Source organism: Nuphar pumila, chromosome 2 (assembly GCF_984573655.1).
Source record: "Nuphar pumila chromosome 2, dmNupPumi1.hap1.1, whole genome shotgun sequence".
Lineage (NCBI taxonomy): Eukaryota > Viridiplantae > Streptophyta > Magnoliopsida > Nymphaeales > Nymphaeaceae > Nuphar > Nuphar pumila.
Genome location: NC_143250.1, coordinates 119363804 through 119389406, shown reverse-complemented (window position 1 = coordinate 119389406; position 25603 = coordinate 119363804). Strand labels below are relative to the sequence as shown.

General features: G+C 37.8%; 1 protein-coding gene across 2 annotated transcripts; it reads left to right on the top strand.

Moving 5' to 3' along the window:
* The first annotated feature begins 4856 nt into the window (after positions 1–4856).
* Positions 4857–24187, top strand: LOC149846917 (uncharacterized). 2 transcript variants are annotated; one of them, XM_089998203.1, is made up of 3 exons: positions 4857–5071; positions 21647–22019; positions 22107–24187. In XM_089998203.1, exons 2-3 carry the CDS (start codon positions 21664–21666, stop codon positions 23962–23964), a joined length of 2214 nt encoding a protein of 737 aa, XP_089854329.1. In that variant the 5' UTR covers positions 4857–5071; positions 21647–21663; the 3' UTR covers positions 23965–24187. The 2 variants fall into 2 exon arrangements, with proteins under 2 accessions (XP_089854329.1, XP_089854330.1); XM_089998204.1 differs by having other exon boundaries at positions 4871–5053.
* The last annotated feature ends 1416 nt before the right edge of the window (positions 24188–25603 follow it).

Sequence of the window (25603 nt, the reverse complement as noted above, 5' to 3'; positions counted from 1 at the left end):
TGTATTGCAATGACTTGAATGATTTGAAGGTATTGCAATGTTTGAATATATTGCATGAAGTTATTTTCGATTTGAATATGTATCTTCAATAGGTATAGAGTTATGATTTGAATGTATTGCAATAATTTGAGTGATTTGAATGTATTGCAATATTTGAATGTCTTGCATGAAGTTATTTTTTATTTGATTATGTTTCCATGAAGATATAAAGTTGTGTAACTGATCCAATTGTTTTGCAAGTTAAGGATAAGTTATCCATGATTAGCAAGTGATGTCATATCTTATGTTTTAATGTATTGCAATATTTGATGTGAATAATTTGAATGTATTGAAATGTATTGCAATGATTTGAAGGTATTATAATGTTTGAATGTATTCATGAAGTTATTTTCGATTTGATTATGTATCTTCGATAGGTATAGAGTTATGATTTGAATGTATTGTAACGTGTTTGAATGATTTGAATGTATTGCAATATTTGAATGTCTTGCATGAAGTTATTTTCGATTTGATTATATATTCAGGAAGACATAGAGTTGTGTAATTGATCCAATTGTATTGCAAGTTAAGGATAAGTTATCCATGATTAGCACACAATATACATATTATAAATTTGCCCTAAAAATTTCGGAGGTTAATTCGCTATAGATTTCCCTCAATTGCTATTACGCGATTTAACTCGTATCTCTATGCAGGCTTAAATACGAAAATTGGAAATTCAACAAAAATTCTCGATCGCAACACAATTCGCATAATATTACCACAAAATAAATCATGGACCTTACAGGGGGCACTTCCGGAGAAGATCTTTCATCCTCTCACAGGTCTCATGGAACTGTTCTCCCTCATTCTGAGAGAAACTGGTAATGGCTTTACGAAACTGGTTCGTCTTACCAATTGAGAAATACTTCTTAAGGAACTCACGTTGCATGTGTTCATAAGTGGTAATCTGAACAGTATCGAAGGCCTTCAGCCAGTGCTTGGCTTTATCCTTGAGGGAGAATGAGAACAACGTCAACCTCAATACGCCATCCTTAAAATTATTGATCTGCACCGTAGAGCAGATCTCGAGGAACTCGTAGAGATGATGGTAGGGGTCTTCATTGTTCAGGCCATAGAAAGATGATAACATTTGTATAATGTTGGCCTTAATCTCAAACTACGGTGCTTCTATAGTGGGTCTCGCGATGCAGAAGGCCGAAGTATAAGCATTAGGAGTGAAGTACTCCTGAAGAGGATGGGTCAACTGCTGATCTTGGGCCATGAGGCCGGATCTGCGAACTCTTCAAATAAAGGACTCGGGGTCCTCAACCAACTCAACAAGCTCGGGGGTCAAGCAAGTGTCGCCCTTGCATGCACCTCAGGGTAGACCGGTGCAGTAACCGTCTTAATAAACAGGTTTTCTACCTACCTAACGTGCAAAGCGGTCAAACCACAGTAAACCACAAAGCAGGTAAATAAGAAAAATAACTAGAAAGCAGGAAACAAACAAACACCACACACTTGCACCCAACAGATATCCTGTAGAAAATAAACTATGAGCACGATATCAATCGTGCACAGTCACCTCTAATGGTATCCTAATAGGTGGGTCATGCAAGAAAGATAAGCTGATATCTAGGATTTGCAAGCATCATGGTTCTAAGCCGAAGTACGAAAAGAAAACTAAACAATCCTAAATATAGAGCAGGAATTAAACTAAGCAATCCCAAGTAAAGAACAGAAAGAAAAACTAACAACCTAAGTAAACAAAAGCAATGACAATAAAGTGAATACTCATATAATTCGCCGTTCTCCGACAACGATGCCAAAAATTTGGTGTGAGTTTTATGAAAACCCTTTTTAAAACAATATTTTTAATCAAAATCGAGTGAAAGCCAGGTACCAAAAATATAAAAAACAGCTTGCACGAGTGGTGGAGTCTAGGTCGATCTCAGGGAACGAGAAATACTTTATATTTTAACACACAATCTAAATTACACTTAATTGCCTTGAAAAATAAAAATTTAATTAACTAAATAAACAGTAGAGTGTTGCCCCTACAGAGGGCTTAAACAAATAATTAAACTGTCTTATTACAAACCCAAATGAATTGAATTGAATAAAATAACGCTTATTCTAAAAATAAAAGAAAGAGTCTTCAGTGCTCTGAGGCTTTAGTCCCTTCTTGAATTGATTTGCTTCCCTTTGTCCTTCCCTTTTTAGGTAATGCTTGTTTTCTTGAACTTTTGATTTTCTGAGGGCTTCTTGAGAGTACTTTTGAGGGCTTGAAAGAACCTCAGAGGGCACTTTGAGGGCACAAAAAGGGTTCTACAGCACATTCCAACGCTTTCCTGCACAAAATAAATACTAAGAACACGACAGTACGAATAGAACTAAATTAAATCTAAGCGTAAAAACACTAAAAACAATATCTAAAGTAACTCTAGCAAACCACTACAAGACGAATTAGTATAACTAACTAACAGATTATGAATAGGAATGACTCAACGTGTAACACTAAAAACTAATTATGAATCCAACTTAAACAACTATAATATCACGAATCATCTAGTAACTAATTAATTACTTAAAAAAAGAGATTCGTGAATTAGACTAACTAATCTACGAATTGCTTGACGATAACTAAAAGATTTATAAAGCAGGCTATTTACTTACACACTTTATGCAATGAATAACTTATGAAACAAAATACGTTAATGGTATGCACTAACAACTAATGAATAACGACTAATGAGATGACCACTTAATAAAATACCTACTAATAAAATATAGCAAATGACTAATGCAGCCAATGAAACCAACGACTAACGAATGACAAACACTAGCTGATTCAAAATAAAAAAAATGACTTGGACTTTATTCACGTACAGCTTAATGAGACCTAATAAAATATACTAACTCCTAACCTATATGAAAATTAATCAATCTAACCTATAGCAAACGTAAGTTACTAACTTTAATATGCCATATATACTAACTAAAAAAATCAAGTAAGCAATAACCAAAAGAAAAACGCTGATGTCAAGAAACTAAAAGAAGCTAATGACAAAACTAAAAAAACGTTGATTGAACCGGCTATTACTATGAAACTACAAACTAAAAAAGAAAACTATATGATAAAAGTAAAAAACTCATGGACTGAACGAGGTAAAATGTTGAACTACAGATGAAAACAACTATAGACTGAATAGAAAAATAATAACATGCTCACAAAAAGGAAAAAAAAATGACTAATAAGAACACCACTAATGATAAAAAAATGTTTTATATGATCTAAAGACACAAAACGAATATAAGAACGTGATGCAGTTTATTATAAGCTAGATCTATCCTAAATCTGATCGAGAACAAATAAAAAAAACACGAAAAGAAATATAAAACCCACGTTCTACGTAAATCAGGACTATTCTATACTTGAATAAAAAAAAACAGCTAAACTACTTAAAATAATATATATATATATTAGATGCAAGATATGAAATAAACTATATTAATATGCAGATGTTATGAAGATCTAACAAAACTATATGCGATGCAAAACTAGATCTACGATGAAAAAGAGAAAGAAAGAAACGACCTGTCATAGATCGCCTCAGGTGGAAGGGTTGAGAAGAGAAGATGGTCAATCCAACTCCATCCACGCTGCCCCGATGAAGATGAAGAAGTTATCGATGATGAAAGGGTTCAAAGCTTGAAGAAAAAGAGAAAGAGAAAGAGAAAGAGAAAGAGAAAGAAGAAGGAGAGAACAAGAAAAGAGAGAAATCGACACAAGAGCGACAAAGAGCAAGAGAGAGAGAAGAGAGGGGCAAGAAGGAAGGGACGTGTTTTTCAATCAGAAAAATGTCTCCTCTTACTAGAAAAGATGTATTTATAATGCTCTAATCAGGTTAAAATAAAATTTTCAAAAAAGAGTCCAAAGATTTTTGATAATTTCTAAAACAAGGTCTCTTATGAAAAATATGTTTTTTTAAAAAACAAAACTTTTTAAACTAATTAATATTAGCTAATTCAAACCTAACTTAATTGAAATATAATTAAAAAATTCTTAAACTAATAAAAATACTGAAAATGCAAGGCAAAGCTTGAAATTTATTAATTTTCGATAAATTTAATTTCAATATGATTTTTCAAAACTAATGATAAAAATAAGTTTTTAAATCGATTTTCACATGAATCATGCATAAAATAAGATGCATAAATGTATCCATGATCATTTTCCCCTTAACAAAATCTGTAACATTTAATATATAAAACATTTAGATTTTTCTAAAAAAACAAATGATTTCTACTCATTAGTTTCGTCCCTTCGTTACTAGCCAATATTTATTGTTGAATGTCTTGTCATAAGTAGAGAAGCATCATGTTAACCATCACCATCTGTTGATGTCTACTGTGAGAAACTCTACAGTATTTTCTTGTGTTGGATTCCACCTTGTGGCAAAGAACACACACGATGTCCTTCAACTTGAACACTTTGAGCCGATCCACCTAACGGTAGGCCGGCCGATGTGAGGTTGGTGATAGGAGGGGTTGCTTTTAGATTATCTGAAAAACAAGAAAATCATGCATCGGTCAACCTTAATCGGGCTAATAACTTAAACCACGTAAACGTAGCTGACCCGGAACTAAGGAAGCAAAGGGATTGGATACAGTCCGGATCATGATTGATACAAATCCAAATCTGATTTTAAATAAACATCTAATCCTAATCCAGACCCAATAAGTTGAGTCAAATATCGGAGAAGAAAAGGAATCCAATCTATACCAAAGTACAACACCACCGGGTCTCTCTCTCTCTCAAGACTATACCACCAAACCCATCTTCCGAGATCCCTGTAACCTCTCTCTCTCTCTCTGTCTCTCTCTCTCTTCAAGACGGTACCACCAATTCCATCCTCCGAGACCTCTGTAACCCCTCTCTCTCTCTCTCTCTAAGTCTGGCGTTGGGGTTATTGGGTTGCAAATTCTTCGATCAGATCCCATCGAGACGGATAAGGCCTTCTCCGGTTACCACCTCTTCCGTTGAGCGTGCTTGTTAAAGGAAAGCCTGGTATCAAACCCTAATTATGTACGATTCTTCTTCTTCTTTGGAGTTGATTTCAGTTTCGCTGCTTTTTTGGGTTTGGTTTGGGGGTCGTTTATGGTTTCGCTTCGTTTCTCCCTGGATTCTTTTGTTCGGTTTAAGCATTTTGCACTGTGAACCCTGGTGCATTTTTTGTTTTCGTTAATTTCAATTTGTTCTCGTTATCCTTTTTGTTATTGCTACTGGTGTTGGTGGGAAGAGAGGGTGGGGTAATGCTGGATCTACATAATGGTGTTAGCCGTAGAAGATGATTTGCATTTTGATGGTGGCAAGATTTGGTTATTTGGTCCACAAGGGCTCCACCTTCCTGGCTAGGGGTGACCATGGTTTGTCAGCTGGCATGGGGCAACCACGGTTCGGAACCCACGGGGGGCATCCCTTACCGCAAGGTCGAAGTTGGGTGTACTCCCTGGTGGCAGGGGGGACCTCAAGGGTTTTACCAACCGGCAGGAGGCCTGCCAATGTGCCATCTCTGATGGGGGTTTTTCCCCTTGGCCTAGAGGAAAAAGAAAAACAAGAATTTTTGGGATCCTCTTTGGTCGTGAGTGCGAAAGGAAGAGAGAGTACATATTGCAGAGATGCATTTGTCAAGTTATAAGAAACGATAATGTTAGAATTGAATATATTGAAAGATGCCTATGGGTACTGACAGTAAAGGAAAAAAAACGGGAGAATCTATTTAAGTTGTTTTGGACATATTATGTTAAGCCCTATCACTGCACCAAATAACGAAAGTTAATACAATGCAGTTGTAGGGAATTAAGAAAAAAGCCAAGCCATTGAACATTTGGAAGACAGGCTGTAAGAAGCGATAGGGAAGATTGCAGGGTGTTAGAGGTTCTAGCTCTATATAGGAAGGAATAGATAAACATAACTCATAAGGCTGACATCATGTTGTTGGAATAAGGCTTGATGATGATGATGATGATGATGATGATGATGATGATGATGATGATGATGATGATTTGTACATCCTTGAATGAGCATCACGACTATGTGGATATCATGAAATTGAATGTGAGGATATTTGTTTTTCTCGAAAAGTGAAATTTGGGGGGATATGGTAATCCTAGAAAATAGAGTAAAATATAGATTTTGTTGGTTAACTTAGATTGTAAAAATGGTAGTTATCTCTTGAATGCTATGGGCATAAGTCGGATGATGCTTTTGGGTATGGAAATTGCAAATCAGGCTTTTAACTATGAATCATCCCACATGTATCTTTGTTGTTGCCAATGTAGGATGGTGGCGAAGACTCTTATTCCAAATAACTAGCACCAAGCTCTAATATACAATTCTATATCTGCTGATTCCTGAACCAACAATATCCAGTCATTTATTGTGCTGGAACCATATAAGGCATTGGTGACATTAATAGAATAAAATGAGATGCTGAGAGAGCATTATGGCAAAGAGAATGAATGTTTCTATTTAGCAAATAAGCAATTACAAATTTTGTTGATGAAACTTTGGAACATGCAGCTATTAATTGTGTTCTACATACACGCTAGCAGTCTGCAAGCAGCCACCAGATGTCTATGCTTTTGTTTGATAGACGGTAGTTGGTATCCTTTAAGTGCTATTTGATTGCCTCTAGACAAATTTCTCCTTGGAGAGATTTGTTTAAAGAGGATTTTTTGCTAAGGAACTGTTCGATTGCATAGAGAAACTTTTGAAATAAGGAAACTTTATACTAAAATGCGTGGACTCTCAACCATCCCATCCGAAACCCTCTAAAGAACCTAGTAAACCCAAAGAAACTTTAGTAGAACAAAGTTCTCCAAAATACGTGGATCACACATCATGTATTACCAAAAATAAATTCCTCCAAGGAGAAATTGTCTCATGCAATCAAATAACCACCAAGATATGTTTTACTAAAAGGAAAAACTGTTAGACCACTTGAGATCTAACAATTTGCTTGGAAAAAGTAGCGAGGGCCTCATGCATTGTGAAGAACTTTTTTCAGTATAAATTCTGTGTTGCTAGATTTTAAGAAAAGTGTAGACCCTAGATGTTTTTGGGAAAAGTTGCTCCATGAAATCCGATAGCCACTTAAGTTCATTGTCAAATTTTTCCTTTAAACTATAAGGAATTTCAGTCATTGGGTGTCAGTGGTTTTGTTTCACCTCTCAAACTTGACAAAGCAAAGGAACAATAATGACATGTTTTACATGTAGATGACACTATGATGACAAGTAACACCTCTATGTCATTCGTCCATTTTACCCACTTTTGGCAACAATAGCTGTTGTTCATAATGCAAGGTTCCAACTATGATATAGGAAAGTGTAGGCCTGATTGCTTACATTGAGTATCATTTGGTGTTCAAATCATTTGTGCATTTGTCACATGCAAAGTGTAGGTTGCTCATCTGCTTGTGCTTTTTTCCTATAATGAGACATCTTCAACTTCTTTCACTTTAGGTGTCCTGTTTACATTTTCCTCAAGTTTTTAACCTTAGAAAATTCTATAATTGTGCATAATGAATGCATCTATATCAATTTTATACAAGGACCATTTGAAGAATCGGGTCAAAAAGGTGGAGCAAAAAATTTGTGTATGACAACTGAATTCAAACATAAGCCCCATTCCAAAGTTGGAAAGGAAACCTGTTCACATTGGAAACTTAAATGTGATAAGGACAAGCCACCTTCCAAAGTTGAAAAGGAAACTTGTTCACATTGGAAGCTCAAATGTGATAAGGACAATGTATAAAAAAGTTGTAACTGCACCCTATTTTTTGAATGCCTCAAATCGCAATATGTTGTCTCTCCCTATCATGTTGAGACTGTAACACCTCATTGTACTACCCTTATAAATTCTCAATAAAGAAGGAGAAGGGCTGAGAGAAGGTACAGATGTGGACGTAGGTTTATACCTATGCATAGGTGCAGGTGCAGATGCGGGTTCTGGTGAGAGAGAGAGAGAGAGAGAGAGAGAGAGAGAGAGAGAAAGGGAGAGTGGTAGCTGCTCAACCCTTTGGTGTGCAACTACCAGTGGATTCATACTGGCAGTTCGTCGCGGCCTTGATGGATGGCCAGCAAAAAAAATGTGAAAAATGCTGAAAACAGCTTTTTCGGTTTTTTTAGGCTTTATTGGTGGTCAAAAACCGCCGCTAAAATGCACAAAAGCGCATTTTAGCATTTTAAAAAAAAAATGCGCTGACCACCCATCAAGGCTGCAATGGACGGCCAGTGAGTCTGCTGGTAGTTGTGCACCTGCTACTTTTTCTATACATATATTCAGACTTGGATCTGGTTTGACCCAAGTTTGATTTATATTTTGGTTAAAGTATCCCAGGTCTAATTTGAATTGGACCTGATTTGCTTTGACCAAAGTCTGAACCAAACTTGGGCAGTCAAACCAGACCTAGGTCTGAATCAAACCTTTTAGACTTGGGTCAAATAGGCCCAAGTCTGCTTCAGACCTAAGTCAAAACAGACCAGAGTTAGCGGAAGCGCAAAACGTCGCGCTTCCGAAACGCGCGGGAAAGCACCATTTTTTAATGGGAAGCGCGTCCCATCACGTTTCCCCCGCGCTTCCCCCATTTTTTCAATTTTTTTTGTGTTTTTGTATTTTTTATTTTTATTTTTATTTTTTCGCTTCCGGTTCGCTTCCTAGACGATTCTCGATTCGCTCCTAAGTGGTCCCACGCTTCCTGCTTCCTAAAATTTTGAAAGTGCCTCACTTTCCACTCCCGCTTCCCGTATCGCTTCCCGCTCCCGCTTCCTCAACTGGCAACCATGAAGCAGACTTAGGTCTGATTCGGACTTGGGTCAGTTTTGACCTAGGTCTGAATCAGATCTGGGTCAAATAGCCCCATGTCTGCTTCAGACCAGACTCAAAACAAGCCCAGGTCTGATTCAGACCTGGGTCAGGCTCAGACCCAGGTCTAATCCAAACTTATGCTACCTTGATTACCTAGCCCTAACAAGCCAGGTGTTACAAAATCTCAGAGAGAGAGAGAGAGAGAGACATAGTTGAGCCAGGCAGAAGGAGGAGGACGAGAGAGAGAGAGAGAGAGAGAGAGAGAGAGAGAGAGAGAGAGAGAGAGAGAGAGAGAGATTGTGGTGGCTCGCAATGGCATCATCGACGAGAGAAGAGGGGGTTGTTCCTATGTGAACTAAAATTGAATCGATCAAAGTTGACCAAGTCCATTTTGGATGAAAACGAGCCTGGATGTGATTGACCGCACTCAAACTCGTGTTGACCACATCGGGTGTGGCAAGACCCGTGTTTCGCTTCCCACCCGCACTTGCACTCGCGTTGACTCAGGTGCTGCACCCTCTTAGCCGAATCCCTATTACATAGGTCTATACAGACCAAACCACGATACATTGTAAGTGTTCTCCCTTGAGCTTGTGTTTTGGAATGGTATAAGAGCATGCGTGATTTATGAATCACAATTCTTCTTCTCAGTTGTCATCATTCAACAGCACATCCATGGACAACTCCTCTGGTACGTCGAGTTCTCTTCCCTTGCTCTAGAATCCCAATAATCTGGGGTATTTTTTGTCCACTAGGCTTACTGCAGAAAGTTATTTGCTTTGCGACTCTCAGTTCACTCCCATTTTGCTTTCCTATGGTATGATGAGATTTATAGATGGAAGCAAACTTACCCCATCAAAATTTAAACCCAATTCCTCTAAGATCAATCCTAATTATATGGACTAGTCAAGATGTGATCAACTTCTGCTTTAGCTGGATCATGTTGTCTTTGTCCAAGGCTGTGCACAACCAATTCATAGTACTTAATTCCTCTAAGGCCATTTGGAATGCTTTGAAGGAAGCTTATGCTGCACATTCTAGATCTAGGATCATGCAACTCAAATCCCAGCTGCAGGGTCTTAAGAACGGAAATTGATCAATAGTTGTTACATTCAGAAGGCTAAGAACATAGCCCTTCAACTTGCAATAGCTTTAAAACATGTGTCAAAGTAAGACGTTATTATGCAAATCCTGAGAGGATTGCCGAGCGAATACTTAGTCTTTAAGACCACTATTGAGACTAGAAAGGATCCTCTTACGCTTAATGAGCTCCACAAACTTCTATTAGTTAAAGAGCCTCATTTTAAAGACTCAGCAGATTAGATTAGTCCCGCTGCCAACGTGGTTACATGTGATGGGGCTCAAAATCAGTTTCGTGGTCGTGGTTGCGATATGTGGAAGTCTAAGAGAGGTGGAGATCGGTTCAATAACAACTCAAATCAGGGTCAACAAAATCAAGATAGATCATGTGGATACAAAGTCATTAGATTTGTGAAAAGATCGAGCACTCAGCTAAAAACTGCTATTAGTTCACCAATTTGCTCCAAAACAAAGGGCCTTCTCCTCAAGCATATCATGTTGCACCTTATACTACACCTATTTGTGGGGATGGCAATTGGTACCCTGTTACCAGGGCCATGCACCATGTGACCGGAAACCTTAATAGCTTGTCTGTACATTTAGAGTACCAGGGATGTGATGGTACCAAAATTGGAGATGGTTCAGGTTTGCAAATTGTTAACATTGGCTCATCTAAGTTTGGTCGTGGTTTTATGTTGAATGATGTTCTGCATGTACCAAAGATTACTAAGAATTTATTTTTGGTACACAAGTTTTCTAAGGATAATAACACCCTGTTTGAATTTTATCCCATCATTTCTATGTCAAGGATTAGGTCAGCAAGAAGGTTCTTTTGAGAGGAACAAGTGAAGATGGGCTTTATGAGTTGAATATCACTGATTCAAATAAGTTGGTGTGCATTGGAGAAAGGACTTCTATAGATCAGTGGCACATGAGGCTTGGTTATCCGTCTTTGAGATTAGTTCACTATATTTTTGATACTTATGGTTTTCCATATGAAAATTTTATTTTGAATAATGTGTGTGAAGCTTGCCAAAAGGGCAAGAGCCATAATCTACCATTTGGATGTTCATCTAATATTGTTTGTGCTTCTTTAGATATCATTTATTCAGATGTGTGGGGCTATGCACCCACACATATGATGAGGTTATATGTTTTTTGTTGATGCCTACTTAAAATATATTTGGATGTATTTGATTAGACAAAAGTCTTATGATGTTCTGCATATTTTTAAAGTTTTCAAAACTCACGTTGAGAATGTGACAAGCTACCTATGTAATCAAAAGCACTAGGCGGTACCTAGTCAGTAGACCACTAAAAAGACTAGTCAAGGACCAGGCGACTAGTCGGTACCCAAATTAAAATATAAAAAAGTACACAAAATATACATAAAAATATGTTTAATTCTTTTATTAATAAGATATTTTCATTACACAAGTACAAAATTATACATGCTTTCACAAAATATATTAATATACATATGCAAAATATACACATATATATATTCAATTATTCATAAGATATTTAGTATAATCAACAAAATATGCTTTCAACCTTTCACAGAAGCACAATAACAATACATATATAAATAACATATTATATATTATATAATTCAGAATACTAAACATGCTGTCAGGCTTTTATAGAAAAATTCATGAGAAACAAAGTAACACACATATATAAAAAACATAATCAATTAAAATTAATTGTGCATACTTTCAATGTTTCACAAAAAAAATCCCAAAAGCAAAGTAGCATACACACACACACACACACACACACATATATATATATATATATATATATATATATAAATATAATAACTAAGCATGTTTTCGTGATTTCACAGAACAAATCACACACACACACACACACACACACACACACACACACACACACACACACACACACATATATATATACCAGACTTACCGAAAACACACATGCATAAGAGGAAGCACGCTTCCCTGAGATGCGCTTCGGAAGCGCGAAATGCGGCACTTCTGAAACGCACGGGGAAGCGCACGTAAAAAAGAAGAAACACGTCCCCCTTTAAAGGGAGACGCGCCCCCCTTTCATGGGGTACACGTTTCCCTTTAAAGGGGGACGCGTCCCCCCTGAAAGGGGGACACATTTATGAAATTTCTTTTTTACCCTTTTTAAAAATGAAATTAACACGTGAAAAACAAGAAACTAAAAAAAATATATTTTTCTGAATAAGGGAAAAATGGACATTTTAAAAAAATCATGAAAACTTAATAACGAAGGCTTAGGGTTTTATTTTTCACCCGACTCCTCTCTCTCTCTCTCTCATTTTCGGCCACCGACGATCGGCGACCTCTGCGACCTCCGACGATTGACGATCGACGACCTCTGATGACCGGCGACATCCGACGATCGAAGACCTCCTCGAGCGACGTTGGCAATGTCTCTGTTCAGGTATGTTCTCCTCTCTCATCCACTGACGTCCGACGACCTCTCTCTTTCGATTCGCTCTCCTCTCTCATCCACTATTCGCTCTATCCACGTGTAATCATCGAGCGCAGTTACCATAGATATGTTGGTACACCCGCTATGATACGGGCTTTAGACTCGAATGATCAAGTTTGTTTCCTTGTATAGACTCGAATAGGGGCTATCGTCCCCTTGTATAAGAATAGTTGTGGGTACATCCCCCTGTGATATGGGCGGAACACTGACTGTCTTTGCTTTGCTGATTCGAGTATCACTTTTCTGATTTGGGTTTTAGATGAACATAAAAAGATCTAATTTCTTTTAAGGACTTTTGCTGAGATTTTAATTCTTTTTAAATTAGATATGTTGGTTTAAATGTTGATCTGCTTGTTTCTTGTACTAGGTTCACGAATGATCAAGATTGTTTCTGTTTGAAATAAATTGATTGGTGTTATAGATTTTTAATATGCATCCTTCTAAAATGGGTTCAATCGATTGATCGATGCTTGTGTTCCGATGTTTATTACAGTCAGGTTTTCAAGAATCATATATATAACCTTATGGGTTTTATACGCAAATTTTGCTATATGCATTGAGTCGTGGACTCTTGGCTGATTCATGTACTGATTCGTTAAATTTGATTTGATGGCCATTAAACCAAAATTTTTGATAAGAATAAATAGAACTATATTTTGCAGTTCTTTTTAGATTGGATTTATCAGGCTTCTACCTATTTGTGATTTCCTGGTTTAAATTAAATTTGTGGTGTTTCAACTGTCATGTTTGTTTGAGATTTAGTTTAATTAAACTTGAATTTTAAGGCTTGATGCTTTCCTCTGTATTCATTACGGGTGTTAATGCTATTAGAAAAAGGAAATCAGATTGGTTTCACAGTTCTGAAATTTAGATTGTGACTACGAAGCTGTGTGTGATACATATTGTCGGGATTATATTAAGAAATGAGCATGATTAGTTTATGTGCGCTGACACTAAAGTTGTTTAGTAAACCCCACGGTATTTTACGAGAATTCGATTGCAAGTGTAATAACCTCAATTTTTGTAATTTATTTATTTAAATTTATTTGAAAATAACGAGTACTTTTCTAAATTTGGGCCTCGGATCCGTTACCGGATCCAGAAATGAATGCATAAATAACCCACCATGGGGTATTAAAACTATACTTATAATAGTCCGGTAACGGATCCGAGGCCCAAATTTAGAAAAGTACTCGTTATTTTCAAATAAATTTAAATAAATAAATTACAAAAATTGAGGTTATTACACTTGCAATCGAATTCTCGTAAAATACCGTGGGGTTTACTAAACAACTTTAGTGTCAGCGCACATAAACTAATCATGCTCATTTCTTAATATAATCCCGACAATATGTATCACACACAGCTTCGCAGTCACAATCTAAATTTCAGAACTGTGAAACCAATCTGATTTCCTTTTTCTAATAGCATTAACACCCGTAATGAATACAGAGGAAAGCATCAAGCCTTAAAATTCAAGTTTAATTAAACTAAATCTCAAACAAACATGACAGTTGAAACACCACAAATTTAATTTAAACCAGGAAATCACAAATAGGTAGAAGTCTGATAAATCCAATCTAAAAAGAACTGCAAAATATAGTTCTATTTATTCTTATCAGAAATTTTGGTTTAATGGCCATCAAATCAAATTTAACGAATCAATACATGAATCAGCCAAGAGTCCACGACTCAATGCATATAGCAAAATTTGCGTATAAAACCCATAAGGTTATATATATGATTCTTGAAAACCTGACCGTAATAAACATCAGAACACAAGCATCGATCAATCGATTGAACCCATTTTAGAAGGATGCATATTAAAAATCTATAACACCAATCAATTTATTTCAAACAGAAACAATCTTGATCATTCGTGAACCTAGTACAAGAAACAAGCAGATCAACATTTAAACCAACATATCTAATTTAAACAAAATTAAAATCTCAGCAAAAGTCCTTAAAAGAAATTAGATCTTTTTATGTTCATCTAAAACCCAAATCAGAAAAGTGATACTCGAATCAGCAAAGCAAAGACAGTCAGTGTTCCGCCCATATCACAGGGGGATGTACCCACAACTATTCTTATACAAGGGGACGATAGCCCCTATTCGAGTCTATACAAGGAAACAATCTTGATCATTCGAGTCTAAAGCCCGTATCATAGCGGGTGTACCAACATATCTATGGTAACTGCGCTCGATGATTACACGTGGATAGAGCAAATAGTGGATGAGAGAGGTCGTCGGGCGTCAGTGGATGAGAGAGGAGAACATATCTGAACAGAGACATTGCCAACGTCGCTCGAGGAGGTCTTCGATCGTTGGATGTCAACAAAGGAGGAGGTCGTCGGTCGTCAGAGGTCGTCGATCGGAGGAGGTCGCCAGTCGTCGGTGGCCGAAAATGAGAGAGAGAGAGAGGAGTCGGGTGAAAAACAAATCCCTAAGCCTTTGTTATTAAGTTTTCACGATTTTTTTAAAATATCGGTTTTGCCGCCCTTATTCAAAAAAATATTTTTTTTAGTTTCTTGTTTTTCACGTGTTAATTTCGTTTTTAAAAAGGGTAAAAAAGACATTTCGTAAATGCGTCCCCTTTTCGGGGGGACGCATCTCCCTTTAAAGGGGGTCGTGTTTCTTCTTTTTTACGTGCGCTTCCCTGTGCATTTCGGAAGCGCCGCATTTCGCGCTTCCGAAGCGTGCTTCCCCTTATGCTTGTGTGTTTCCGGCAACTGTGGATTAAATACCTACATTCTGATTGTGGAGGTGAATACCAGTATGTGTCTAAATATCTTACAAAATGTGGTATTGGCCATCATGTATCGTTCTCATATATGCACGAGCAGAATGGGTTTGCTAAATGTAGGCATAGACAAATTGTTGATACAAGGCTATATCACTTATAGCTCAAGCCAATATTTTGACCAATTATTAGTCCTATGCTTTCAATGTTGTGGTTTATTTGATATACATGATTCCAACTAGAATTCTTGGTCACAAGTCTCCCTTGGAGTGTTTGTTTAAAATCTAATCTGGTTATCACTTTTTGAAAGTTTTCAGATGTATTTGCTTTCCCTGCTTGCTCAAGTAGTGTTCAATGAAAATGTCTTTCCCTTTAAAGGTTTAGCCTTAAATCCTAACCAAATCCCCACGGCTGCCACTACTAATGAGTCTCCCATAACTTTGATCCCACCTATTGTCATAAGCCCTGTTGTAGGCCAAGACAATCAAACCGTCCAAGTCCTTGACCAATATCCCATTCCTGAATCTAGTACTACCCATAGTGAACTCTGGTCCCGTGCAGATGAATCCAATTCTAGATCTCTTAGTCCTTCTAGTCCCGAAGTCCAACAAAACCAAAACCCAACACAAAATATACCTCAACTTGTTCCTATCAGAATCCATCACATGATTACTCGATTTCAAGATGGAACCTTGAAACCTAAAATTTTTCAAGCCACCAAACATCAATGGTTCTCTTGAGGTACAAGACACATTTGGTTGCCAAATAGTACAGTCAACATGAGGGACTCAATTATTTTGAAACTTTTAGTCACGTTATAAAGCCCTCTATTATCAGGTTGTTGTCTGTTGCCATGAGTTAAAAATGGGTCATTAAATAGTTAGATGTCTAGAATGCATTCCTTCATGAATGTTTGTCAGAAGTGATTTACATGGATCAACCTCCAAGCTTTGTTGATCCTTACTTACTACCTGAATCATATTTGCAAGCTTGAGAAAGCTCTATATGGGCTTAAACAAGCACCACGTGTTTGGTTTTCCAGATTGAGTTCCTTTTCCAAAATATAAGCTCACAGGAGAACACTCACAAAGTAACATGGTTCGATCTGTATAGACCTACGTCCAAGGCTATATCGACTACACTCTCTCTCATCCCTTCTTCTTTATTAAGAATTTATAAGGTTCATTACGATGAGGCATTACAGTCTCAACATGATAGGGAGAGGTAGCATATCATGATCTGTTGCCTCCTAAGAATACAGTGCAGGTACAACTTTTTGATACATCATCTGTGTCGCATTTAAGTTTCCAGTGTAAACATATTTCCTTTTCAAATTTGGAAGGGGGCTTGTCTTTATCACATCTAAGTTTCCAATGTTAACATATTTTCTTTTCAACTCTGGAAGGTGGCTTGTGTTTGAATAGAGTTGCCATACATGACTTTCTTGCTCCAGATTTGACTCGGTTCTTCAACACACCCCCTTAAGCTCAACATCACTAGGCCGACGTTCTGCACAAAATATTGAAATGAGCAGCAAACAAATTGTCAACATTTGCTTTGACTGGGCAAGGACAGTGTTGTGCCAATTCCATATGAATCTTTGGTGTCATGCATGTGCAAATGTGATTGCAAAACCTGATTTTTAAATTTGTGCATATTTGCATTATGCATAAGACTGTATATTTTTAAACAGTTTTCACGATTTTTTTAAAATATCGGTTTTGCCGCCCTTATTCAAAAAAATATTTTTTTTAGTTTCTTGTTTTTCACGTGTTAATTTCGTTTTTAAAAAGGGTAAAAAAGACATTTCGTAAATGCGTCCCCTTTTCGGGGGGACGCATCTCCCTTTAAAGGGGGTCGTGTTTCTTCTTTTTTACGTGCGCTTCCCTGTGCATTTCGGAAGCGCCGCATTTCGCGCTTCCGAAGCGTGCTTCCCCTTATGCTTGTGTGTTTCCGGCAACTGTGGATTAAATACCTACATTCTGATTGTGGAGGTGAATACCAGTATGTGTCTAAATATCTTACAAAATGTGGTATTGGCCATCATGTATCGTTCTCATATATGCACGAGCAGAATGGGTTTGCTAAATGTAGGCATAGACAAATTGTTGATACAAGGCTATATCACTTATAGCTCAAGCCAATATTTTGACCAATTATTAGTCCTATGCTTTCAATGTTGTGGTTTATTTGATATACATGATTCCAACTAGAATTCTTGGTCACAAGTCTCCCTTGGAGTGTTTGTTTAAAATCTAATCTGGTTATCACTTTTTGAAAGTTTTCAGATGTATTTGCTTTCCCTGCTTGCTCAAGTAGTGTTCAATGAAAATGTCTTTCCCTTTAAAGGTTTAGCCTTAAATCCTAACCAAATCCCCACGGCTGCCACTACTAATGAGTCTCCCATAACTTTGATCCCACCTATTGTCATAAGCCCTGTTGTAGGCCAAGACAATCAAACCGTCCAAGTCCTTGACCAATATCCCATTCCTGAATCTAGTACTACCCATAGTGAACTCTGGTCCCGTGCAGATGAATCCAATTCTAGATCTCTTAGTCCTTCTAGTCCCGAAGTCCAACAAAACCAAAACCCAACACAAAATATACCTCAACTTGTTCCTATCAGAATCCATCACATGATTACTCGATTTCAAGATGGAACCTTGAAACCTAAAATTTTTCAAGCCACCAAACATCAATGGTTCTCTTGAGGTACAAGACACATTTGGTTGCCAAATAGTACAGTCAACATGAGGGACTCAATTATTTTGAAACTTTTAGTCACGTTATAAAGCCCTCTATTATCAGGTTGTTGTCTGTTGCCATGAGTTAAAAATGGGTCATTAAATAGTTAGATGTCTAGAATGCATTCCTTCATGAATGTTTGTCAGAAGTGATTTACATGGATCAACCTCCAAGCTTTGTTGATCCTTACTACCTGAATCATATTTGCAAGCTTGAGAAAGCTCTATATGGGCTTAAACAAGCACCACGTGTTTGGTTTTCCAGATTGAGTTCCTTTTCCAAAATATAAGCTCACAGGAGAACACTCACAAAGTAACATGGTTCGATCTGTATAGACCTACGTCCAAGGCTATATCGACTACACTCTCTCTCATCCCTTCTTCTTTATTAAGAATTTATAAGGTTCATTACGATGAGGCATTACAGTCTCAACATGATAGGGAGAGGTAGCATATCATGATCTGTTGCCTCCTAAGAATACAGTGCAGGTACAACTTTTTGATACATCATCTGTATCGCATTTAAGTTTCCAGTGTAAACATATTTCCTTTTCAAATTTGGAAGGGGGCTTGTCTTTATCACATCTAAGTTTCCAATGTTAACATATTTTCTTTTCAACTCTGGAAGGTGGCTTGTGTTTGAATAGAGTTGCCATACATGACTTTCTTGCTCCAGATTTGACTCGGTTCTTCAACACACCCCCTTAAGCTCAACATCACTAGGCCGACGTTCTGCACAAAATATTGAAATGAGCAGCAAACAAATTGTCAACATTTGCTTTGACTGGGCAAGGACAGTGTTGTGCCAATTCCATATGAATCTTTGGTGTCATGCATGTGCAAATGTGATTGCAAAACCTGATTTTTAAATTTGTGCATATTTGCATTATGCATAAGACTGTATATTTTTAAACATTTTTTGGTATTTGGATCCAATATGAGATCCATATCCGGCTAAATTCAACAAGTTCTAAACATATTTTGTGAATTGGGTTCAATATGATACCCATTTTTCATGTGTATACTAAATGAATATGAACTATTTTTTTGGCAAAATACACAATTTTTAAACATGTTTTGGTATTTGGATCCAATATGAGATCCACATCTGGGGCTAAATTCAACAAGTTTTAAACATACTCTGTGAATTGGGTTCAATATGATACCCATTCTGCATGTGTATATCAAACGAATATGAATTTATGTTTTTTGGCAAAATATGCAATTTTTAAACATTTTTTGGTATTTGGATCCAATGCGAGATCTATATGCGTGTTTAAAATCCAATCAACTGGGCATTCTGATTCATACGCATGTGCACAGAAAATTAGTTTTCTTTGGTTGCATTCATGTATACATGTTTATTTGAGGGCCTATTTGTTTCGGATTTAGGGTTCTCTGAAACCCTAATCCCCTGTTTTTGTTGAGGGTCTTGGAAGATTTATTGTATGCATCTGTATTAGGGCTTCTAAATCCCTCATCTTGTTTTGCTGGGTTAAGGTTTTTAAAACCCTAATCTTAGTCCTCCAATTGAGGGCTTCCAAAGCCCTAATAACATCAGTTTCTTTGGGGTTTTCACCCCTTTTTCTCTTCCCTTGCTGGAATCTGGCAAGATCACCAGATTCCATCAATCGTGAGAGCCGCCCTCGCCTCTGCCTAACCAAGATTGAGACTGAGAGATAGAGAGGATCCAAGATGCAAAGTGAGAGGGTGGAGGGCTTACACTGCGGATGTGCAGAATGCATCCGCAGTTTGACTGCAAGTGCATCCCGCGCGTTCGTGGCGTTTCATAGGACGTTCTGTCAAACACGCCCTAGTAGATATATAACAAACACTTAATTCTTTCTTGGCTAACTTGTCCCTGTCAAAATGAAGATCAATCTCCACATGTTTGCATTTGTTATGTTAAATAGGATGATTTGCAACTAGGATTTGAGTTGCATGATCCTAGATCTGGAATATGCAGCATAAGCTTCCTTCAAGGCATTCCAAACGGCGTGTGAGTAATTAAGTCCCATGAATTAGCTATGCACAACCTCAGACAAAGACGGTAAGATCCAGCTAAGCAGAAGTTGTTCACGTCTTAACTAGTTTATATAATCAGGATTGATCTCAGAAGAATTAGGTTTAAATTTTGATGGAGCGGGTTTGCTTAGAGACATCATATTCAAAAAATGAGTGTAGCTGAGATGCGTATGCTTAGATGGATGTGTGGAAGTACAATAAAAGATAAGATTCAGAATGAGGTGATACGTAAGAAGGTAGGCGTTGCACCCATTGAAAATAAGATGAGAGAGAATCGTTTACGGTGGTTTGGACATATTCGGCGAAGGCCTAATGATGCTCCAGTTAGAAGGATGGAGAAATGGAAAAATATATTAGTTAAAAGAGGTCGGGGTAGGCCTAGGAAGACATGGATGGAGATGATAGGAAAGGATATGAATGCTTTGAACCTCACCGAGGACATGGCATTGGATAGAAATGATTGGAGGAGAAGGATTCATGTGGAAGACTCAGAATGATTTTCTTTTTGGTTCATATCGCTGACCCCAATTGTTTTGGGATGAAGGCGTAGTTGTTGTTGTTGTTGTTATTGGGTTTGCTTCCATCTATAAATCCCATCATGTCATAGGAAATAAAAATGAGAGTGGACTGAGACTCCCAAAGCATATAATTTTCTGCAGTAAGCTTAATGGACAAGATATGTAAGACTATTTGAAAAGTTTAACACCCATGAAACTGAAAGAACATCAAATGTAACAGTAATGATAATGATAATAGTAATAATAATGACAAAAACATAAACAACAATTCATATGGAATAATAATAATGTAATAGTTACACATTTGCTATATTTATATCTTAGGCATCTTGGCGCTGCTCACTAACAAACATCCTGCTTTCGTTTCCTCCTTAAAATGACCTTAATAATCCACCATTATCCATTCCTAATGTTTTGGAAAATCTCTCTCTCAGTGTTGCATTTTTTGAATTGCTCCTATATGACAGGTCTGATTTTTCATCGGCAAGTTTGTTTGACATTATATATTGCAGTTAGATATTCTTTATTTTCTACTTCGTATACTTTTACTTTTTAGAGAAAGAGAGAGCGAGTGAGAGAGAGAGAGAGAGAGAGAGAGAGAGAGAGTTTTATGCATGCATCTCTGAATGTGGTTAGGCTTGGAGTTGATTGGGGATAAATGAGAAACTGCCACCTCATATCTCTTAGGTTTGAATCTGAATCAGTTTCTTCGGTGCTTTCTATATAATAGAGATTCTAAAGTATATCATGGTCAATGGAATGGGACAGACTTGTTGAGACACATAATCTTTTTTCATATATGTTACAGAATGATGGTAATTTTATCTAGCGTTTATTTTACTTTGTTAACTACGTACTAATTTGAATAATCTTTCCCCTTGGCCTCTCTTGTGTCTCTTGTGCAAGTTTTAATGCTGTAGTAGCAAGCCTATTTTAAGCTGTTAATGAATTGAACTCATTTTTCAACCCTTCCTATAACTATATTTGGCGATTTGTATGGTGTTAGCTCAGAATTAGAAGTGTCAAGAGGATATGCGTATTTGGAAAGTGACAATTTGCCCATTAACATTTCATCAGTAGCTGCAAGTTGATATTTTACTGATTGATTGATCATTCATCATAACGTTTCTCTTGATTTATGCTTAGAGCACCTTTGGGATCTTTGGTAACTCATTTTTGTGTTACCACAGGCGGTTGCGGAAACACCATGACCAGTGAGAAAGTGTTAGTCTGTGTAATCCACTTCGGTGGTGCGCTTGTGCACAATAGTGATGGCTCCATTTCATATACTGGTGGGGAAGCACATCTCTTGGATGTTGAACGTAATATGCCATTTGATCAATTTAGGTCTGAAATTGCAGAGATGTGCTACAGTGATGCTTCTACTTTGTCATTTAAGTATCTACTTCCAACAAACAAACAAACTCTCATTACAATTTCAAATGACAAGGACTTGAGACGAATGGTTGATTTTCAACAAGAGTCACCTGAAGTTTATGTTTTAGCTACAGAGACTCCTGCTTCCAAGAATGCTGCTCCTATTAATGTGAACATCTCAAGCAGGTATATTTCTGAGGCATATCTTCATATTGAAACTGTTTCATCATGTTAATCATAAAATAACAATAGTAAGAACATTTATTATTGCAGGGCAGTAACGTCAAAGAAAAGCATTTCCAAGGCTTCTCTTCCTAAAAAAAGAAAAATTTGTGTGGCAGCAAGTAACTCTGTAACTGGGTCGGCAGCAGAACCTGTTTCTTGTGATGACAGTGTGCGCATACAAACTATTTTTGGAGAGAGTGCCATCATTTGTGTGGGTCAGTTGTTTAAAGATGCTCATGAGTTCCGTGATGCATTGCGCAAGTATGCGATTGATAAGCGTTTTGCATATGAATTTGTAAAAAATGATGGTTCTCGTATCACTGCAAAATGTAAAGCAGAAGGTTGTCAATGGAGAATACATGCTTCTAAGATATCGAGGACTAAAATTTTTAAGCTCAAAAAGATAAATGGTGCACATACCTGTATTGGAGACTTCAGAGTTGACAATTATCCGCCTCCAACCAAGCATTTGGTCGCAAGCTTGATAAAAGAGAAGCTTCGCAGTACACCAGACTATAAGACAAAGGAGATTGTGAATGACATTCACCGTGACTATGGACTAAAGTTGAATTATATGCAAGCATGGCGTGGTAAGGAATTTGCAAGGGAGCAACTTCTTGGTAAAGATGTAGATTCATCGAAGGAGTTGTCCCACTATTGTGAGAAGGTGGTTGAAACTAATCCTGGTAGCATTGCTGCATTAGCAACCACATTTGAACGACAGTTTCATCGGCTTTTCATTGCCTTTCATGCTTGTATTCGCGGATTTGAGCAAGGTTGTCGGCCTTTGCTATTCTTGCATAGTACTTCTTTGAAGTTGAAATATCAAGGGGTGCTATTGGCGGCAACTTCAATAGATGGTGATGATGGAGTTTTTCCTGTTGCTTTTGCAATAGTGGAGCAGGAAGCATATGATAGCTGGCGGTGGTTTCTACTTAAGTTGAAGTCTGGATTGTCATCATCTCGATCACTGACATTTGTATCAGATGGCTTGAAGGGCTTGAAGGAAGTTGTGCCAGAAGTATTTGTTAACAGTGAACATGCATTTTGCTTGAGCTATTTGGCAGAGAAGTTGAAAAAAGAAATGAAAGGCTCATGGTCAGAAGCAATGGAGGACGCTCTGGCAGATCTTGTCTATACTGCTGCTAGAGCTTGTGAAAATGATGAATTTCTTGCTTGCATTGAAAGCATAAGGTCTATATTGCCCGAGGCTGCTGTCTGGGTTATGGGTATTGAACCTGCACAGTGGGCAAATGTATTCTTCAAAGGATCATGGTACAGTCAAATGACTTCTGATATTGTGGAATGCTTTGAGATCTGGATATCCAAGGTGCATGATTTATCAGTTGTGAAGTTGGTCGACACGATAAGGCGGAGGATAATGGAGCTAATTTATGCACGGTGGGAGGAATCTGCACAATGGCAGACAAGACTTACACCTAAAGCAGAGGCAAAACTTCAGAGGGAGGTAGATTATGCACGTTCACTCTCTGTGTCAGTCTCCTCGGGCACGAAATTCGAAGTGGTTGATGATCATGTTAATGTGGTTGACCTTGATATGTTTGGGTGTACATGCCGCAGTTGGAAGCTTACAGGTTTGCCATGCAGGCATGTAATTGTGTCGCTGAATTGCATTGGTAGAAATGTCTATGATTACTGTGAGAGACATGTCACTACTGAAAGTTATAGGCTTGCATATTCTGAGCCCATAAATCCGATCTTGGATATTGATGTTGTTGTAAATTCAACCCTGGCAGTAACGCGATGTCAAACACCCAGCCGACCTGCTGATAGTTGCCCTAAGAGAAAGCTGGATGAGTTGCAAGGAAGTGGAAAAAGGCCATTCCATTGTAGCAGGTGTAAAGGTCTGGGTCACAATAGAGCGACATGCAAAGCTGCTATATAGTTTGACATGAAAAATCTTTTGGTTGTCCTGCTTTAGTGCACGAGAAAGGGTAGTTGGGGATCTGATCATTTAGCTGCATTTGATATGTTGGCTTTGTCAACATAAAGCTATGTAAACAGTAGAATGAATTTCTTGTTGCAATTGCCTATTTTAGTGAAAATATTAAAAAAAAAATCTCTGGCAAGCCACACAGTGGCTAGGCACATTGCTTCTAGGAATTTAACTAGGTTGTGCTCTCTCGGCATGGGTCTTCCTAAATCCACGGCTATTGAACTGCCCCAGGCATCCAAGTGATCAACACTGGTGCTTACACAAGCTCTGTACCCTATGGCAAGAGAAGATAAGGTGCATTGCTGTAGCAGATGGGTCGAATGTGCAGCGAGTGAAGCTTGACTCTAGTACTAGATCTGAATTTCAGAAATTGTGTTTGGTTCTGATCTTGATCCGACTTGGATAAAAATGTGATTTGACAGTTGCTAATACTGGATTCAGCCAAAATGGGTCAAATATATTGATATTCTTGCAGGATAGGTAAAACTGGTTTGGGTTTGACCTGATTTGGAACTCATTTCAATCGTATCTACTTACCTGATTCTAACTAAAACCCAATCACATTTTTTTTTCTTTTGTATCTGACCCAGATTCAGATGAATATTAACCAGATCCAATAATATGGATTGGATTCAGTTCAAAACTAGGTTGGAGCTCGGACGTATTTTCATCACTAGCCATAGTTTTTTTTTTTTTTTTTAAATAAAGATGATTAAGCAAACGTCCAGAAATCAATCACCTTGAAGTAGGAAACCAAGTCTGGTTATTGGTTATTGGATGTTTAATATTCCAAGCATCCCAAATGGCTACCTGGTTGGTATTGCACTTCCATCTCTCCTTCCATACGATGAAGTCAGGCTGAGGCCTAAGTGAAAATTTTTCCCGTTGCAATCCTGCTTGGAGCAGGGCCAAAATATCATCCTTCCTGGGGTACATCGTCTTTGCTTGACTAACCCAGTTCGAAATGTCTCTTTCTATCACACTGTATAGCTCTCCGCTAATTCCGCATACAAGGAGATCTGAGCTCCAAGTCTCAGTCCAAGGTACCAGCTCGCAGGAAGCCAAGTCTTTCACCTTCTTCCAAACCCAATGAATCCCCTTCCATGCCCAAGAGTTGCGACGACCTCATAGGTAGGTCCATAAGCTTCGTTGTGACATGTACTTGGCCTTCACCAAGGATGCACAGGCTGAGTCTGCAGCGCTAAAAAGGTCAAGTACACCTGGTTGGGCTCACCACCATGTACGTTGAAGCCCAACTCCATTTTCTACCATAGGTTTGCATAAGTTTGCACAGGGTATAAGTTGGGGCCGATTGCTGGTGCTTGTATAACTAAACTAGGCAATTTGAAATCCAGTAACCAATATAGGGGCAGGGTTGCCAAGATGTGCTTAAATAGGCAATCGACCTGCATAAGATAATAAGCGAGACTTCAACTAACCAAGCGGTTAGTCAGCTTGGTAATGACATCATGGCAATGGCTTCTTGTCATCTTGCCCATGAACAAAGGAATCCACAAATACTTCACTAGTAGCTCTCCAATCCAGGACCTGATCAAGTTGGTGCGCCAATTTCTCACTTATATTGAAG

Bases quoted from the DNA above. Each gene is read 5' to 3' on its own strand.
- LOC149846917 (XM_089998203.1), top strand. From the start codon at position 21,664: ATGACCAGTGAGAAAGTGTTAGTCTGTGTAATCCACTTCGGTGGTGCG. The intron at 22,020-22,106 runs GTATATTTCTGA...TTATTATTGCAG, and splicing joins AATGTGAACATCTCAAGCAG to GGCAGTAACGTCAAAGAAAA.